Raw genomic sequence first — 16,062 nt, 5'->3', positions numbered from 1 at the left:
AAACTGTACATTTTAATTACATATGGTTACATCGGAATGACATTACGTCTGAAAATGATGCATTTGTGGGTAAAAAAAAAGAAATGAGACATATAATTACCATAAATATATTTACAAGTATTTTTTACCATTGTATTAAATGACACTGACATTATTCAGTTATAAGATGTTAATTCAAACATGCAAACATACCATGGGCTGCTGGGTTAATTAGCTTGCCAGACCATTCATGAATGGTAACAATGAAGCTGTGGGAATATTTATAGCAAGATTGCATTCTATGTAGATTCAGGGTACGTTAGCTTATTGTGTGGCAGGTGGCCACAAGATCACAGATAACACACAACCAGAAACATTTTCACGTGGGAAATTTTTAGTACTAAAGTTTTTCTTTTTTTTATTGTTCCCATTGTTTGCTCCCATTCTTTTTTTCCTTTTAAATTCTGAATAAACCAAAGCTGTTCTTACTGATCCGATCCTATCTCTGTAGCTATTAATTTCCACAAAAAGTAGGTAAAAACACTTATTTCTGTTTATCATCAGGAAAATAAAGTTTTAGCCCAGTAAACCAAAGCTTGGAATTGTTGGCAAGGATAAAAAGCATATTTACTAGACTCAAGAATGAAAAACTTCAGTGTTATTCTGACAATATTAATTTCCAAGCTCAAGAACCACTACGTGGAATAACATTTTGATTCTCCAGTGTTTCATACACCTCACTTCACTATATGTTTCCTAGAAATATCCTTCAAGTCCTGTCCTCAGTACATATATTTTGACTTGGCTTAACTTGGTTCGTCATTTAATGTGAATGATGAGACAGAGCTTAGTCAGACAAAGCTTGAATCAAAAAGCTGGGATAGCCTGGGGCTAAAAAAAATGTGTGAAAGGAGCTTAAAATTGTTTTTCAATGGCATTATTTCTCTTGGATACTTATCCTTGGCTTTCCGAGCCAAGCCAAACCCTAGTTAAGCTCTGCTTCTGAAACGTGTGGGTTACCTACCTATGGTATGTGAGGTGAATGACATTATAATTCATGTTCCCACTGGTTTACCAAAAATGTACTACATCATAGCCAGCATGATGATGATGCTCAATCAACCCCTTGAACTGTATTTTGTTTTTATTCTAGTGTGTATATATTACAATGTATTTATTGTTTCCTTTAGAATCTCATGGCAAGGGCCTTGTATGATAATGTTCCAGAATGCGCAGAAGAGTTATCATTCAGAAAAGGGGACATCCTGACAGTCATTGAACAAAACACTGGAGGTCTAGAAGGATGGTGGTTATGCTCATTACATGGCCGTCAAGGCATTGCACCAGGAAACAGACTGAAGCTTCTTATAGGACCAGTGTCAGATATTCCTAAACATGACATTTCCAAGAAAGAGGCACCACTCCAATCCTGCTTCCAACAACAAGTGTACCAAGTACCTCAGCCTTCATATCAGGACCCAGTCTACCAAGTCCCACCTTCTCACCACAACACAGTTGTCTATAAAAGCCCCCGAGGTCACAACTCAGAGGATTCACCACACTATGTAGAGTGTATCGATGACTCTTCTTGTAGCAAAGTAAGTTTTTTTTTTTCTTATGACTTTTATTGGTGACCATCTGTGGACAATGAAATTGAAAAGGAAAGTTTGCTGCTGATGCAATTGGATGAATTAAGATTTGTAGCCTGAATTTAATTTTGGCTCCAGTGGACTAGTGGTGTAAATGCTAGGAAAGTTGGCTCCATTTCGAATGTAGACAGCTTTGTGCATTACATGTCAATTTGCCAAAAAAATGTTTGACATAGAATAAAAATATGTGGGATGAACTTTCCATATTTAAAGCAGATTAGCAAAGTATTCAAGACTCCTCTTCAATCTCGTTTGATTTTAAGGAGCGAATAAAGTTGGGATCCAGTTGCATCTTTTAGTAAACAAAATAACACAATTAATACAGTGTTTCCTGTGCAGTAAATAAGTTTGGTTGTATAGTTATTATCCGCCTCCGTCCATATTGTTAACATGTTTTAGTTTTTAACCTCATGAGTACATATGGAATAATGAAGCACCAGTAAAGCAGACTTATGCAGTTGACCAGATTTGGAAAAACTAAGAAAGCAAATAATTTTGGGCATACTTCAGTAAATGTCTAGGCGCTAGTCTGCAAGTCGTTCTTGTAAATATGTTTTCAACATTCACATAACTGCAGAGAGGACAGAAGAGGAAACATTTGGCTGAAAGTTGTTTCAGTTTAGGGGCTTTCAACGCCAGCTTATTTTGGCAACAAGGTCAGACATCATCTTTTCTAGACTTAATACTGTCGCTAGGAGATCTTTTATAATAATTCTTGTGGGACTTATACGGCAGCCTACCTTTTTTATACAGCAATAATGCCTTTTTGGAAAAAGTGGATTTTTCCTTTTATAACACACTGTACTAACCCCCCTTTTTTCCAATCGAAACCAGGTGCAGAATATTACCCAAATAATGAGTATTGTACCCAGACTGATGGGCTACACGATCTAAAGCCTTTTTTTTAGCGCTTTTAACTAAACACATTTTTCCTTTGGTTGTGTGTGTGTCCTTCTTTGTTAATGATATCAAATACAGCTGGTATGAGTTTAATTGATACAATGGACATATTCACAGCAAAGTATTGTGAGCCCATTTACATGAATGTACATGTGGGTGGCCCAGCTGGTGGCATTTAATAACTGGCTTCTAATGAATGCACGTGAATGGGAAGCCTTTTGAAGCATGAAAATATTTCCTTATTAATATGATTATTACGTCCCCCGTAGTTAGTGGTTTTGTACTGCTGAAAAAAAAAATATTAGGATAATAGTTAAGGCAGTTAACACCCTTCTCATTCAATCACTAATTATTTTACATGGAGAGCCAATAGCAGTTCTACCCACATCAGAGGCGTAATGCATGATTAAATTTGAAAAACAGGACAGTTTTATGCGTCTTAGAATTTTTCTGAGTTAGTTCCCTCATGCAATTGATCAGTTTTTGATGCTCTTCCAAAACAAGGTTCCGCATGTCTAACTGTACCTTCTCAAAATAAATAGTGTCAAAGTGGGCAGTTAAATTGAGCTAATTCCATACGAATCCCTCTATCCATTCAGAAAAAAAGGTTTAAAAAGGAATTACAGAGGCCACCTTTTTCCACTAGGGTAGACATATATCTGTTGACGTGGAATGTAATAAAGTACTTACGAAAACCCCCCAGTGTGTAAATCCTCTACATGCTTTCCCTTTAGTAGATCTAATTTGGGAATTAGGTATATTCTAGATAAGAAAATGGTGCTGGAGATTTAACATGTTGTATACTTAACGGGATGTTGTCTGGTCACCAAATGCTTAAGTGAAGTTAGAGACTGATTAACATGCCTGAGATTATGGCTAGTTTAATATCAAAGCCTTTTGTTACACAACAGTGGTTTCAATAAACGGGCATTAGCAGTAGTTATCTGAATGCTGCCGTATCCTTATTGCAATCATCCGGGGAAAAAATAGTATAAAGGTCTCCTTGTTGAAAACAATAATGACCAAGCAGTTTCTTTTCTAAAGGTTAGAGCGCTCAAGAAGAGCCATTATTGTGATTGCTTGAGCCTTTGTGACATTTAAAAATCAGCCATTCGCATCCAGTATTTGTCCTCCAATAGCCAGTTATTGCCCAAAGGGCACAATTAGATACAATAGTATATCGATAAATGGAAAATTACAGCAATCACCGTGATTTTGTATCACTGTAAAATACAGCATGGAATCATTGTTCAAATACAATGAAATATTTCTTTGAATTAGCGGTGAGGGTTGAGGACCCAGGAATCAGCTGATCGCGAGACCCTTACCACACGGTTTACACTTATAACTGAACCGGAGTCCTGGTTCTGCTGTCCAACAGTTGAAGTTGATTATTGTCAAAGTTCAATTGTTTTTTCCCCCTAAACTTAACTTTGGTCTTTTTTTTAACCATTGACATCTAAGTGATGCTTCTAAGTTCTGCTAGCAGTAACCAACCAATTTTATTGGCTCATATGGAATCTAAGAAACTTAAACCCTTCCTAAATAAAGTCGGCTGTATTTAGACAAAGATTTCATATTTATTTACAGACTTTTCTGTAACACAAGTATCTAGTGTGGGACTCACAGTAGTCATCCTTATTCGTGAAATCCTTCCAACTGTTCCTCTGCTTAAGCAAATTATTTTTAGTTTACCTAACCTTTAGAGCGCTAAGTTGCATCCCCATCAGACACTTAAAGGATTATAAAATGGGTGTTAGACATCAGCTTCACATAAGCAATCACTTAGTATGCAGCCCTACCACCCCAAAGCGAGTTTTATTCATGAGACTGTTGCTAGGTCTCTAAACAAATGAAGTCCAGATCCTGATCTTTTTATAGAAGTTGTGAGTTAGACAGAATACGCCTAGTTCACAGAAATCACTTTATTTTTTTGGCCACACAAGTAATGCAGACAACCTCAGAGAAAACAGAGACTCGGTGGGATGTTTCCAGTAAGCAGTAAACAGCATGTGTTTCATACCATTTGGTTTTCAGGGAAAATGTACCAGTTTCTGCAACCAAAGGAATGTAAATATATTGGAACTCTATTTATAGAGAATAAAATGCTGTGTGTTTTGTTTCCCTTTAGTTCCTATTTTAATCAAAAAGGATTTTTAAGATTTCAGAGTTTTAATGATTTTCTTCTATTGAATCGATTTGAATCAGTTTGTGTTTGCTCAGCCGGTCAGGGAATATTTCTGTCCTTTCATTTGGGCACGCATTTAATATCTGCCGTCACTAAAAGGGTTAAGCTAAGTGCGTGACTTGGAAGGTTGTCTATTAAGGCTCCAGCGTTGGTTGTTTGTACAAAGAGAACACCTGCTGTTTGTTCAGATCCATGTGCTTTATACATTTGTACCTGGGACAACCACAGCCATTAAAGGTGAAGTCTTTTGAAAGTTATCTGATAGAATCACACTTTTATTATTGACATTCATAAAATAAATATATTTAATGAGCATTTATCGTAAGTAAGATTGGGATTACTATGAGAGACTGCTAGAAGCACAAACACATTAATTAATGCTCCGCAAGCACTAGCAGGATTCAACAGAAAACCTTAAGCAGGTTCAATTTTTTTAGCAGTCAAAAAAGGATGTAGCCATTGACATGATTCAAGAACATAAAAAATTAGGCAGACAAAATAATATATTAGATCCCTTTGCCGGGTCCTGGGATTTGTCCAGTGATGAGGACACGGGAAGCAGTTTTGGGTGGATTTTATTAGTTGTTTGCTGTTTTGGTGTTCACAGCAGGTTCTGGGGCTGTTCAAATATGAACACACTGATTTGAATGTGAACAATGTCAGGAAGCCTCCAAAAGTCCCCTTGTGGAAACCACTTTCTGCAGTGACATTACATTTGTACTGGTACCCATTATAGATTTCCACTGAATCTGCAAGGATAAAAAGATGATGTAAATATGGAATATGTCGCTCATCCTAAATACATATGACAAGGACTATTAACATCACGGTGCTATTTAGGAACATGACATTCTGGTAGTTAGTAGGCAGAAGGGTGGTCCCCTCAGTGACATTTCTGTAGAGGCAGCTGTCTCTGTCCATAAGAAATGGCAATGAAGGTAGAGCTAGGGGTCAGATCTCTTCTCTGTGATCTCAGTCCTGTCACCTTTCCTTTCAGAAGCTTGGAGTCTGTCCAAGACCGGAAATAAATGATTTGCTTCACTATTATATTCTCACACAAGTCCCCCATTTGTTCCCCCTCCCACCTCGTGCCTCACCCTGAGAAAATTAAAACTCTAAAAAGATGAAGGGACAGCAACTGGAATGTGAGCAAAATGAAATAGAATAAAGCCTGTGTCTTGAGTGAGGGAATCACAGAACATTTAGCCAGTATGGCTCTTCATTGTATTGTTTTGATCTACGTGTCTTTATTGCCTTGTTGCTTATGACCTGCTGCAGTTTTCCATGTCTTTCACGGACAGCATGCACAGCCGGTATTGTCCACAGTCACAAAGATCGCCCCTTTTTTGTCCCTCTATGCCTTGGGCAAGGTTTCATAAAGTGACTTCACAGAGAAGCTACTCATACAAAGCTTTTATTCAGGGCACTTTGTAAGAAGACAATAATATTGGATAGACAAGTAAACTTTAAAATGCAAACCTTTTTGAAATGATTAAAGAGATACTGTGTATTTAACTAACAAGTCAAGACAACCTCAGGAGATGTGCTGGAGAATTCATGTTGTTGGATACCATTTATTTGTTTGGTTAGTTATCTAGATCACACCAAGTCTTTAAAGACCAGCTGTGGGTTCTTAGCTGTTGTTGAACTTCAATCTCCAAAATTCCCAAACAGCAATATATTGTCCAGTCATCTACTTTAGCAAAGAATAAGGAGTTAAAATTTCTACGGTCTATTTAGTGCTGCTTAATAGCATGTTATTTGCTTGTGTGTTTGGTAACGGTGGTCACAGATGACTTTCGCCAGCAGCGAATCAGTCTTTTATTCAGCCAGATGACCATAGGAATCCAGATGAAATGTAAATACACAAAATGGCCTACAGTTCATTAACACGTAAGTAAGGAAGTGAATTCCAAAACAACAAGGGAATGTACACGTCGTTGGCCTTGGTGGCAGAGAGGAATTTTGCTCAGCTGGAATGTCTCTGTTTGGAGTTCAGTAGGTGAGGGCTCTTGGACATTCATCTTCAATAGTAATCATGCCATAGGGGATTATTTCACAAATGTCCCCTTTGGAACAGCAAAAATCAATCAAGCACTAGATTAAACATTAAAGAAAATCCATATTTTACAGTGTGGATTTAGGCATTCTAAGCATGGTACATTATTATATTTCACATTTGTTCAGGTTGCCGCTTTAATTAGATTTTCAAAGACTTAAATTAGAGTAGAATACAAAGGTGCTGATTCTAGTATGTAACCTTAAAAATGTGTCTATTCGCAAGTTTTAATTGGCTTCCCGTTACCTTCTGATTGACCCTAGCCATTTTCATTCTATGAAATGCCACCATATGCCTGTAAATCCCTTGGTATACCATTTTATGTGCCACCTTGAAGGGCTATAGGTTGGCCCACGTTAACCCTGCATATGAAAATATTGGTAAAACCGTTTGATGCTTTATGTTGGAGTAAGAGATTAAACACATGTTTTTTTCAAGGATTATGCCTGCTTTGTTTTGCCATCCTTCTTTTCCCTAGAGACCAATGTTGTTGGAAACATAAGCAATTTGTGCAAACAAAATCTCATTAGACAGTTCCCTAGGGGAAGCATGTTTAAGTATATTGCTTATAGGTGACAGGCATAGCAATCAATCTAATTTGATGTATTCTTTATAAGCATAAAATACCCTTTAGTGTGGTTGATCGGACCTTTTAATAGAATGTTCGTCAAATCATCACCAAAATCAAAATGACATCATTACACATTCTATGTATACATATTTGTTTTTGTGTACTCAACAACACATCTGCACTACCGGATCTAAAAAGGAGACCTAGATAATGGCTTATATGTACTGTTGTCCTGCAAGTCCAATTTTTGTAGCCCCTTTATACCAGTGGTGGAACAAAAATCCTGCTTTATACGTACCTCTATCGGTACTTTATTCATATCACTCATGATATAATACAAAATATTGCGCTATAAACTTGATTTAGTTTTCTGGGCATATTTGTTTCAGTGGTACTTGATACAGTGATTCTGTTTAGATTTCACTAAAAAGCATACGGTGATACAAGTATGAACAATAACAAGTTCCTATAACATTTACTTTTTCATAGCGAGTGTGGTTTGGCACATGTTTACTGTTACCTTGAAGCCTATAATTCAGATCCATAATTATTAGACTTGTGCATTCGTCTTCGGGCGAACATGAAAACGAGCACGAAGAGGCCGTTTTTTTGTTCGTTCCGAAGGAACGTAGAACAGAATACAGTGCCGGCAAACCGTAGGCGAAGACGAAGACTCACAATCACGAAGAATCGAAGATTCTTCGTGATCGTCTTCGTTTTTGCCGCGCAACCGCCAAAATTTCAAACAGGAGTGAGCTGATCCTCGTCTGTCCAATCAGCTCACTCTTGTGACGTAACGCTAAGGGTCTCGTCCAATGCCTGTGCTGCTGTTTTTTGAATTCTGAAGGCGCCTTTATAAGACCAGAGCTTGCCTGAGAGATCCATTCATTTTTCGCTGTGACTGCTTTGGCAACACTGCTGTGCTGCATCCGAGCGTTACAGAGAGAGATTGTTCTGTTCTGTGTGAGACTGGTAAGCCTTAGCCTGCCATTTCTCACTGTGTACTTCATCCTCACTTCAGTGCTACTTAATTAATATATTTAATAATAATAATTTGATTAATTTAATTTTTTTAAAATTAATTTGTCATCAACTTTAGTGTAAGTGCTGTTGAGTTGACAGTGCACCCAGTGCCTCAGTGGCACTGGGGTGCCCTTGCCCTGGGCTGGCACTAGTGCCTATTGCCTGTCCTGCTTAAATAAATTAAATAGAATTTATAAATTACAATTTAATAGAATCTATAATTTAATAGTTCATTATAATATTATATATATATATATATTTGTCAGTCATATATATATATATACTATAGTATACTAGTGTAGAGTGTACTGTAGACATTCATCTACTAGTGTCTAATTTAAAATCAGTAATATTAATTAATATAATTAATAATTGAATTCATTATAAAATATATATATTTGTCAGTTATAGTTAGTAATAGTATACTAGTGTAGAGTGTACTGTAGACATTCAGAACATCTACTAGTGTCTAATCTAAAATCAGTAATATCAATAATTCTCTAATTCTTTCTTATCTTAATAGTTAATTAAATTAGCTATAAATAAAAGTAATAATATTAATTAATTACTACTAGCGTATAGTTCAGCTAATCTTATTAGTACTGGTGCTGCAGCTCTATAGTTTGTGCTTTGTTTTAGCAACAGTAAGAGACCAAGTCAATTTTTCTTAATTAATCTTTCATTTTATTTCATTTGTTTTGCTCACCTCAGTCCATCAGTGAAGTGAACTTGTTGGGCTAGTGAGTGCAGCCGCATAAGTGCTGTGTTTTTTTTTGATCAGCAAGCAGTGACGTTAACTGTTTTGCAAAGATTTTCTCATTTATTTTACATTTTATTTCAATTTTATTAAAAGTACCCTTAGTGTTTTGCTCACCTCAGTCCATCAGTGAAGTGAACTTGTTGGGCTAGTGAGTGCAGCAAGCAGTGAAGATAACTGTTTTGCTGTGACATTTTATTTTATTTCTAATTCTTTTCAAGAAAAATTGACTGTGACGAGCTGTACTAAGCAAAGCTTCAAGCTACTAGCTGTAGTACTAAAATAATTCTAATCTTCTTTAATCTTAATCTATAATATATTATAAATAATAATATTCTAATTCATAATCTATAATATAAGTAATTCTAATTCTAAATTCTAATTCATAATCTATATTCTTCTATCTATAATACATAATATATAAGTAAATTAGTTCTAATCTATTAATATTATATAACTTAATATTAATTAATAAATCATATACTGAATCTGATTTAACCTCACTTTAGCTTAGTGGGTTTGAGAGCGTCTGCCTAGAGGTAGACTTATAGTAAGGAAATATAGCTTTAGGCTAGCATAGTAGTAGGCTAAGCTCTTAGGCCCGTGTAAATTCAAATTAAAAATAAAATACTGCTAGTTATTAAATAGTTAATCTTGAGTTAATAATTTAAATAACTTTAGGATTTTGGCAGATTGCACACAGCACAGTGCAGTAGTGCATAGTTTTACTTTTTAAGCAGTAGCACTGAAGAGAACTTCCTCTAATTTTTTTGTCTTTAATTCGTTTTTCCTTTTTTTTATTTTTATTTTTTTATTTTTTTTTTATAGTTTTTTAAACACTACACTACACTACACTACACTACACTACACTACACACACAACACAAAATTTGAAATGGATCCTCCTTTTGGGACTAAGGAGGGACAAGCTCCATCTACCACCACCACCACCACCACCAGCACCACCACCAGCACCACCACCAGTTCTAAGATGCAGCCTTTGCGTCAGTCTAGTCGGCCAAGTAGGCCAAGCTCTCGCTTATCATTTGGGGAAGCATTGCTTGAAGGATCATCAAGTAAAGGAAAGGCACCAAAAGCAGGCAGTAGTAGTGCGGCTAGGCCCACAAGCTCTATGGTTTTTTACGGAAAGCCTAAAGCACCAGAAGCACGTTCAAAGTTAAAGGGTAGCACAAGTAGTACCAGCCCAGTGACTAAAAAGAAGTGCCTTTTGCCCCAAGCAGCATCTTCCCCATCCACCAGCAGCATGCAAGGTACCAAGCAGAGCCAAATTAGCAGCAAGACTCAGAGGGGTCCCAAACCAAAGCGATCTCATTCCTTTGTAGGGAAAACCACCACCACCACCCCCACCTCTACCGCCTCTACCACCACTAGTGCTGCGCCTACTGTTCCCACTGGTACCGCCACGCCATGTCCTCCTAGTACCTCTAGCAAGCCACCAAGTCCTTACAAAATTTTTGTAAAGACAGTTAGAGAGAGGGCTACACATAGTGGAACTCCACCTAGCGAGGTAGCAGAGGAGCCTGAGACTGAGAGGCCAAGTGCAGAGTCTATTCTTCCTGCTCGCACTACTACTAGTCACGAGTCTCACGACGATATCAGTCTTAGCTCCAGCCTAGCAGGAATTCCATTCGATCTGGCTAATGAAGAGCTAGACTATGAGCCAGAGGAAGTAGAGGAGATGAGTGGTCAGGAATCAGATTCCTCAGGGAGCAGTGTCCAAATGACTAGTGCACAATTTTCCCCTGAGCCTCCACCTTCTCCGCTACGATCATCACCATCACCACCACCAGCAGCAGCAGCAAAACCTAGCAAATCTAAAGCAATTAGCAGTCCCACTATGGCCAGTACTGTTACCACCAGTCCCACCACCACTAGTTCTGCCTCTGTTCATCCACCCCGAGCAGTAAGAGCAGCACCCAAGGCACACTCCAAGGCTATGCGCGCCCCAATTTGGGAGCACTTTGAAAATGTTGAAGAAGGGCGCTATGGAAAGTGCAAACATTGTGGGAAGCTAATAAGCAGAGGGAAAGTGTCTGGCCATTTTACCAGTGCTAGCATGAAGCATCACCTCAGCACTCAACACAACGCTGTGCTATTGGGGAAAGATGCAGAGGTAAAACTTAGTGCAGGCAGCATAGCTGGTGGCCGTGGAAAAACCCCAACAGCTTCTTCTTCTGAGCCAATAGCAGCAGCAGCAGCAGCAGCAGCAGCAGCAACTAGTGCTGGCAGCCAGAGACCAAGGCAGGTTGGAGCACTGCATGCCCAGCCCACCCTGGAAGAATTTGGGGCATTCCACTCCAAGAGAACGATGCCCAAACAGCAGGCCAATAAAGTAACGCGACTTATTGGTCAGTTCATTGCTGTTGGAGGGGCATCCTTCTCCATGATTGAAGGGGAGCCTTTCAAACAATTGATGGCGGCTGTGGCTCCACAATACACAGTTCCGTCACGTTCCACTTTCAGCAGGAACATTGTCCCCTCGCTGTATCGGTCCTGTGTTGCAGCAGTGAAAGAGGAGCTTTCCAAGGCTGCTGGTCAGTGTGTTCATTTCACTACAGATTTGTGGAGTGCACCTAGCGCCCAGCATGCCTTTCTTTCTTTGACAGCACACTGGTGGCAGCCCGGTGTGTCTAAGGAAGTTGCTGCAGCAGGCTACCGATCATTCCTTCTCCATGCAGAAGTGATGGATGAAAAGCACACTTCCCAAAATATTCTGCATGCGATTAGGAAAATGTTTAGCCTTTGGGTGGGAGCAGAGGCGGGCACCAATGTTGAAGTTGGTTTTGTGGTAACTGACGGAGGTGCCAATATGGTGAAAGCGCTGCGAGATGGTCATATTGTTGGTGTGCGCTGTGCAGCCCACATCATCCATCTTGTAGTGAAGGCAGCAATGTCAGAAGGAACTAATGTGGCAGCAGTAGTTCTGTCCCGCTGCAGAAAGATCGCTGGGCACTTTCACCATAGTGTTAAGGCTAGCCAACTTTTGAGGGAAGAGCAAGAGAGGTCAGGTCTTCCCGTACACTGCCTACGTCAGGATGTCAGTACACGGTGGAACTCCACGTTAGACATGCTAGAGAGGATTTTGGAGCAGCAGAGGGCAATCCATAATCTTGCCTCAGAGCACAATATAGGGATTACCTCTCCATTGAATAGGGAGGATTGGACAGTGATCGCCCAGCTAGTGGCAGTCCTTAAACCATTCAGGGATGCCACAGAAAATTTAAGCTCAAACACTGCCAGTCTGGCCCAGGTAATCCCAGTGTTCTCCCATCTAGGCAGCAAGATGGATGTGTTCCTTGGAAACCGTGAGGCTGTTCAAGGTGGCACTCTACATCCTGACGTAGCAGCCATAGTCAGGAAGCTGAAGGATCTGCTAAAAGTACACCTTCGCAAGCGAATGGAAGAGAGTCCCGAAATGATGCTAGCGTGCCTTTGTGATCCAAGAATTAAGGGAAAGCTAGCTTTGAAATTCAATGTTCTCAGTAGCTACCGGGAGCAATTGGTCAACAAGGTGCGTGACTGGCAGCGTAAAATGGGAATGCTGTCCGAGGAGGGTGAGGTGCAGGAGGAGGAAGAGATGATGTGGTCTGCTACCCCTAGCAGCAGCATCAGCAGCAGTGCCACAAGCAGCACAACACAGCTGAGTGGAGCAGCTGCGTTTTGGGAAGAGGCACTTGGCAGTATAGTTGGACCATCTGACAGAGCTAGCAGCAGAAAGGAGAGTAGTGCTGCTGAAATGGTCAAACTTTACCTCTGTGAAGTTCCTTCTGCTCCTAATGTTGATCCTCTTAGCTACTGGGATGAAAAGAAGAGTGTGTGGCCTGCACTCTCATGGGTTGCGCAGCAGCTTCTATCATGTCCGCCAACCACTGTTCAAAGTGAGCGCGTGTTTTCTATGACTGGAAACATACTGAGTCCACAGCGCTCACGCATGGCACCTCATCTCATGGAGCAGATTGCCTTTCTTAAATTCAATCTGCCCAAATTGGGTTACCCAGCTCTTAGCTTGGAAAGTTAAATTTTTTCTCTCTAATGTTTAAGGTAGTTTCTCCCCCTGGTTGCACTTGCTGCGGTGTGGCAATGCCTGCTACCTCCGCTGGTGTAGCCAATTTACGCTAGGGCCTAGTGTCTGAGCTCTGTAAGTCCGCTCCCAAACGCCTAGGACTGACAGTCTTTGGATGCTTTGCCCTGGGGTGAAACAGGTGAGTGGGTCGTCAATTGCCCACTCATTCACCTTTTTCCGTTTCCAACGCTGCTGCTGGTGGTGGTGCCAGTATCTTTTGCCAGTTCGCTTCCTGGCTGAAATCATGCCTCAGATGTCCCTAATGGAAAGGGTAGTTTCTCCCCCCTGGTTGCACTTGCTGCGGTGTGGCAACGCCTGCTACCTCCGCCGGTGTAGCTAGCTTATGCTAGGGCCTTGTGTCTGAGTTCTGTAGGTCTGCTCCCAAACGCCAAGGACTGACAGTGCTTGGATGCTTTGCCCTGGGGTGAAACAGGTGAGCGGGTCGTCAATTGCCCACTCATTCGCCTTTCCCAATTCTGCTGCTGCTGGTGGTGGTGCCAGTGTCTCTCTTCAATGCCAGTTCGCTTCCTGGCTAGTGTCATGCCTCGAATGTCCCTGATGGTGAGGGTAGTTTCTCCCCCCTGGTTGCACTTGCTGCGGTGTGGCAACGCCTGCTACCTCCGCCAATGTAGCCAGCTTACGCTAGGGCCTTGTGTCTGAGCTCTGGAAGTCCGCTCCCAAACGCCAAGGACTGACAGTGTTTGGATGCTTTGCCCTGGGGTGAAACAGGTGAGCGGGTCGTCAATTGCCCACTCATTCGCCTTTCCCAATTCTGCTGCTGCTGGTGGTGGTGCCAGTGTCTCTCTTCAATGCCAGTTCGCTTCCTGGCTAGTGTCATGCCTCGAATGTCCCTGATGGTGAGGGTAGTTTCTCCCCCCTGGTTGCACTTGCTGCGGTGTGGCAACGCCTGCTACCTCCGCCAATGTAGCCAGCTTACGCTAGGGCCTTGTGTCTGAGCTCTGGAAGTCCGCTCCCAAACGCCAAGGACTGACAGTGTTTGGATGCTTTGCCCTGGGGTGAAACAGGTGAGCGGGTCGTCAATTGCCCACTCATTCGCCTTTCCCAATTCTGCTGCTGCTGGTGGTGGTGCCAGTGTCTCTCTTCAATGCCAGTTCGCTTCCTGGCTAGTGTCATGCCTCGAATGTCCCTGATGGTGAGGGTAGTTTCTCCCCCCTGGTTGCACTTGCTGCGGTGTGGCAACGCCTGCTACCTCCGCCAATGTAGCCAGCTTACGCTAGGGCCTTGTGTCTGAGCTCTGTAGGTCTGCTCCCAAACGCCAAGGACTGACAGTGTTTGGATGCTTTGCCCTGGGGTGAAACAGGTGAGCGGGTCGTCAATTGCCCACTCATTCGCCTTTTCCAATGCTGCTGCTGGTGGTGGTGCCAGTGTCTCTTCTCTGCCAGTTCGCTTCCTGGCTAGTGTCATGCCTCAAATGTCCCTTATGGTAAGGGCAGTTTCTCCCCCCTGGTTGCACTTGCTGCGGTGTGGCAACGCCTGCTACCTCCGCCAATGTAGCCAGCTTACGCTAGGGCCTTGTGTCTGAGCTCTGGAAGTCCGCTCCCAAACGCCAAGGACTGACAGTGTTTGGATGCTTTGCCCTGGGGTGAAACAGGTGAGCGGGTCGTCAATTGCCCACTCATTCGCCTTTTCCAATGCTGCTGCTGGTGGTGGTGCCAGTGTCTCTTCTCTGCCAGTTCGCTTCCTGGCTAGTGTCATGCCTCAAATGTCCCTTATGGTAAGGGCAGTTTCTCCCCCCTGGTTGCACTTGCTGCGGTGTGGCAACGCCTGCTACCTCCGCCAATGTAGCCAGCTTACGCTAGGGCCTTGTGTCTGAGCTCTGGAAGTCCGCTCCCAAACGCCAAGGACTGACAGTCTTTGGATGCTTTGCCCTGGGGTGAAACAGGTGAGCGGGTCGTCAATTGCCCACTCATTCGCCTTTTCCAATGCTGCTGCTGGTGGTGGTGCCAGTGTCTCTTCTCTGCCAGTTCGCTTCCTGGCTAGTGTCATGCCTCAAATGTCCCTTATGGTAAGGGCAGTTTCTCCCCCCTGGTTGCACTTGCTGCGGTGTGGCAACGCCTGCTACCTCCGCCAATGTAGCCAGCTTACGCTAGGGCCTTGTGTCTGAGTTCTGGAAGTCCGCTCCCAAACGCCAAGGACTGACAGTCTTTGGATGCTTTGCCCTGGGGTGAAACAGGTGAGCGGGTCGTCAATTGCCCACTCATTTGCCTTTTCCAATGCTGCTGCTGCTGCTGCTGCTGCTGCTGCTGGTGGTGCCAGCATCTCTTCTCTGCCAGTTCGCTTCCTGGCTAGTGTCATGCCTTAATTGTCCCTTATGGTAAGGGCAGTTTCTCCCCCCTGGTTGCACTTGCTGCGGTGTGGCAACGCCTGCTACCTCCGCCAATGTAGCCAGCTTACGCTAGGGCCTTGTGTCTGAGCTCTGGAAGTCCGCTCCCAAACGCCAAGGACTGACAGTCTTTGGATGCTTTGCCCTGGGGTGAAACAGGTGAGCGGGTTGTCAATTGCCCACTCATTTGCCTTTTCCAATGCTGCTGCTGCTGCTGCTGCTGGTGGTGCCAGCATCTCTTCTCTGCCAGTTCGCTTCCTGGCTAGTGTCATGCCTTAATTGTCCCTTATGGTAAGGGCAGTTTCTCCCCCCTGGCTGCCTCTGTTTGCGGTGTGGCAACGCCTGCTACCTCCGCCGGAGTGGCCAGCTTACGCTAGGGCCTTGTGTCTGAGCTCTGGAAGTCCGCTCCCAAACGCCAAGGACTGACAGTGTTTGGATGCTTTGCCCTGGGGTGAAACAGGTGAGTGGGTCGCCAATTGCCCACTCATTCGCCTTTTCAATGCTGCTGC

The 16,062-nt window shown here is 42.4% G+C and overlaps 1 protein-coding gene across 2 annotated transcripts in view; it reads left to right on the top strand.

The window, feature by feature from the left end:
- NEDD9 (neural precursor cell expressed, developmentally down-regulated 9) overlaps positions 1–16,062 on the top strand; it is a 55,301-nt gene that overhangs the window by 31,087 nt on the left and 8,152 nt on the right. For both annotated transcript variants that reach the window (XM_053468461.1, XM_053468460.1), the window contains exon 2: positions 1,170–1,577. In XM_053468461.1, the coding sequence (XP_053324436.1) occupies positions 1,170–1,577 (408 nt within the window). The remainder of the gene's footprint in view (positions 1–1,169; positions 1,578–16,062) is intronic.

The sequence above is a fragment of the Spea bombifrons genome, chromosome 5, assembly GCF_027358695.1.
Source record: "Spea bombifrons isolate aSpeBom1 chromosome 5, aSpeBom1.2.pri, whole genome shotgun sequence".
NCBI classification, from domain to species: Eukaryota; Metazoa; Chordata; class Amphibia; order Anura; family Pelobatidae; genus Spea; species Spea bombifrons.
The sequence above is the reverse complement of the archived record's forward strand: the minus strand, read 5'-3'. Positions and strand labels throughout refer to the sequence as shown.